The sequence below is a fragment of the Galeopterus variegatus genome, unplaced genomic scaffold, assembly GCF_000696425.1.
Source record: "Galeopterus variegatus unplaced genomic scaffold, G_variegatus-3.0.2 Scaffold4098, whole genome shotgun sequence".
Classification (NCBI taxonomy): domain Eukaryota; kingdom Metazoa; phylum Chordata; class Mammalia; order Dermoptera; family Cynocephalidae; genus Galeopterus; species Galeopterus variegatus.
In genome coordinates this window covers 198,575-202,548 of record NW_007730209.1, presented here as the reverse complement: position 1 = coordinate 202,548, position 3,974 = coordinate 198,575, and the positions used below count along the sequence as shown (strand labels likewise).

Genomic DNA, 3,974 nt, shown 5'->3' with positions numbered 1-3,974 from the left:
AAATATGTTATGAGGCTTATTTTCCAATATGCAAACTTTACCTTCATGGGCAAGTCAAATTTATGTAGCAGCCAGACTACTCATTTAGTATAGAAGTGGAAGTTTGTTGTATTTCTGTGGTGCTTCATTACATTTGGTTGCTAGGCTTCTTTCTGGGGATTAAATTACTTTATGTTGCATTTGGGATCTACTATTCCCCATTGGAGAAAACTGATATAAAAAAGTTAGGTCCAAAGCCAAGTTGGTATAAGAGTAAGGATTCCAACCTAAGAGTGCCTCATTTCAATATCAGCACATAAATTATTTCTCTCCCAAATGTGTACTTTGGCCATCTGTTTCCAGACCTTCAATATCAGGCCTCAGGCCGTGTGCCAAGCTCTAGCCTTCAAGAATTCAGTCTTCCAAAGCAGACCACCTAAGGTATTTTACGAAACTCGGTTTCTGCTTTAGTTCTTTAGGTCTTGAGAGATACTTTGGCCATCTGTTTCCAGACCTTCAATATCAGGCCTCAGGCCGTGTGCCAAGCTCTAGCTTTCAAGAATTCAGTCTTCCAAAGCAGACCACCTAAGGTATTTTACGAAACTCGGTTTCTGCTTTAGTTCTTTAGGTCTTGAGAGATAGAACATTATTTACTCTGGTGACAGCTGAAATCGTTGTCCAGAAGCCTTTATTATGACTTTCTTTACCTCGCTGGCATGGTAGGATTCTGTTACATTCATTGATTCAGAAGCATTAACTGATATGCCTCCAGTATGTCCTTTTAGTATGAAAGAACTGCTAGGAAAGAAAGTGGCCTTATTTTAATGTGTCTGCTGAAAGGTGCTATTAGTTACAAAACGGAATTTTTATGATGTGTGGAGAGCAATTGGCTTTTGAGTCTTGACATATTTTTTCACATCACAGAATAATTTGTATTTTGTATTTTGGTAGTGTTGTCAAGCAGGAATCTTCAGTCACTTTTCCAGGATCAATTAACCACCCCTTCATTACTCCCTGAAAGAGTTATTTGCATGAAACATTTGAAGCAAAGGGGAGTTTAAGTCAGTTGTCTAACCTTAAGCAGTAAATCAGCGATAAAGTCCTTAGATCCTGTCTCCTAGTCACTAACTCAGTAGATGAAGGTGTATCAATCTCCATTCTTCTTTCATTGGGAATATTTTAGAAATGCAAGTGTGCTTGGTTGGCCAGGGACTTTTTGTGTGATTGATTTTGTCCTAACAGGAGAGTTGCTACATACTTGCCTGCTTTTTGCTCCAGGTGCACTTTGTTCCAGACGCTGGAACTGTGGCTCAGATTGTCTACACTGATGACCAGGTTCGCCCACCCCAGCAGGTGGTGTACACAGCAGATGGTGCCTCCTATACTTCAGTGGATGGTCCAGAGCACACACTAGTGTACATCCATCCTGTGGAAGCTGCGCAGGCATGTGAAGGATTATTCGTTTATAATTTGTTGATTGATTAATTCACCATTTATTTACTCTCTTTACTCTCTGCCAGTCATTGTGCTAGGTGCTGGTGACACAGAAAATAGGTAAGATTTATGCTCTCAAGAAGCTTATAACCAACGTGGCAGAGGAAGATATGGTTTATTTATTTAAATTAAATGCAACAAGAAGTTAGAGCACTAGCTTCGTATCAGCTCTTCTCCCCAGTGACCATTGACTAGATTGTGAATTTGTTACTTTTCCTAAGTATCAAGAACCAGGCCAAAAATGGCATTTCTGGTTTTTTTTTGGGGGGGGGGGCAGCCGGCCAGTATGGGAATCTGAACCCTTGACCTTCTTGTACCTTCAGTACCACACTCTAACCGAGTGAGCTAACCAGCCAGCCCTACTTCTGTATAGCTCAACCGAAGATGACTCAGTGAAAACATACAGATTATTTCAGTTAACTGTGTAAGCAAAGGGTCCTGTTAGCTTATTAACTACTATTTATTAATAAGTTACTGATTTATAGAACTGTCATAGAAACAAAAGGCGGTTACTGGTAAAAGCTGTACAATTATAGCTACTTTTATTTTTTTGCCAGTAATTTAGAGTGTTAGCTTACAAATGCATGACGCAAATATTCCCCAATATATACAGTTTTTATTGTTAGCACTTTACAATGTATAAAGTGCTTTTAAACATATGTTTTTGAAAAACAAATTCCATACTTTTATAGTAGGATCCTTGTAATAAAAATTTGCCCTCATTCAATATTTAACACAAGGCTCAAATCACTCCCAAGAAGAAATGAGGCCCACCTAATCAATACCTTTCAAATCTATATAAAGATAAAATCATCAAATATTTGAATGGTACTTTTGGAATGCCTCTGCTTAGTTTCAGTCCCCTAACTATATTAAAATAAGATCAGATAGTTTGTGTAAAGAATGTCCTGTACCCAACTTTTAGATTATGGTGTTACGAAGTGTCTGAATTAACGATAATTTTTTAATGTCAAATCTGAGAAATCTGATGCTGGCTGACACTCTTGTTACATTCCTCTGGAATCAAAACTTGAGCATAATTTTTATTCCCACAGGTTTGATAAAGGCTACGGCAAATTAAAGTCATTTATAAGCTTTAAAAGAAAGAATATTTTTCGTGATTAGAGATACTAACCATGTTGTCATGGCTATAATCACTTCGAAGATTTTCCTTCTCTAGTTAGCTCTGCTGCATTGTGACCCAACTTACTGTGTGTTTATAATGATTAGGTTTTTTTTTGTTTTTTTTCCTTTTTGTCTTTTTTTTTCTTGTCCGGCAACGGGATCGCAACCTTCGGTGTCGCGCCCGCACCTCGCTCAGCCAGTGAGCGGGAACCGGTCTGTATGTGGGATCCGAACCCTCGGCGGGAGCGCCACCACGCTCCCAAACAGCGCACTGTAGCAGTGCGCCACCGGGCTGGCCCCCCTATAATGATTAGTTTAAAAAAAATTTTTTTTTTTTTTAGTGATTTTATTGGCTTTATCCAAAAAGAACCTGTGGAACATTAAGTTCAATTTATTTCCCTTCTACTTCTCTTCTGATAATAAACGTGCATTTATATTTGAAAAATTTGTAATCCATGATTATACAGTACTCTTTGGTATGTTGTATGTCTTCATCCACTTTCATTTAATCACAAGTCTGCTCCTATGAGTAGTGTTATGTGTGAATGTGTGTACAGTAGTACACAGCATATCTTTTATGTTTTTATGACATGCCTTTATAATTAGCTGTGACATTCAACTTGAAGGGCTTTACTTAAGAGTAAAATCGTGGAGCATGTTAGCCATTTGGGTTGGATAGCTTACACAGTCTCTTTGGAGCCATCTGAATGAAGGGCTTTAGCTAAGTGTAAGATTACTATCTTTATCATCTTTATTAATGAAGGATTATTACTAGCTATAGTGGGAGTTAGCTCTCCCAAGAATTGGTGCTTAGCAGTAGGATGATTTTTCCTGTGTAGGCAGGCTGTCTAAAGATCTATTGATAATTTTTTTTTCTTTTTTGTCTAGACTCTGTTTACAGACCCAGGCCAGGTAGCTTATGTCCAACAGGATGCTGCCACAGCTCAGCAGGTAACCAATTGCCTTTTTGCCCTTTGGTTGTTTGGGATAATACAGTGAATGTTACTGTTCTCCAGAATGTCCCCTACCCCTCTGTGCTGTGCCATCTCTGGATGTTTGTTTCTTATGTACTAAGAACGTCCTCCAGCTCTTTTAATGAGAACAAACAAACAGCATAATACTAACACCCTCCAATCAGTATGTATTGGAATAGCCTGGTAATAAAAAGTGATTTGTCAGGGAAATTTATTATTTATTTATTTATTTATTTATTTTTATTTTTATTGAATCAAAATTGATTATACATATTGTTGGGTTTCAACATTGAGATATGTTTTTTTTTTTTTTTGTCCTTTTTTTGAGCCCTGCCGCACCGTGCTCAGCCAGTGAGCGCTGTGAGCGAACCGGTCATCCCTATATAGGATCCGAACCCGTGG

At 38.2% G+C, this 3,974-nt stretch overlaps 1 protein-coding gene across 1 annotated transcript in view; it reads left to right on the top strand.

Moving 5' to 3' along the window:
• Positions 1–1,221: 1,221 nt before the first annotated feature.
• Positions 1,222–3,974, top strand: part of PRDM10 (PR domain containing 10) — a gene marked incomplete at its 5' end in the record, with an annotated part of 59,637 nt that continues 56,884 nt past the window's right edge. Inside the window, 2 exons of the mRNA XM_008586747.1 lie at positions 1,222–1,422; positions 3,487–3,549. Coding sequence (XP_008584969.1) covers positions 1,222–1,422; positions 3,487–3,549 — 264 coding nt within the window. The remainder of the gene's footprint in view (positions 1,423–3,486; positions 3,550–3,974) is intronic.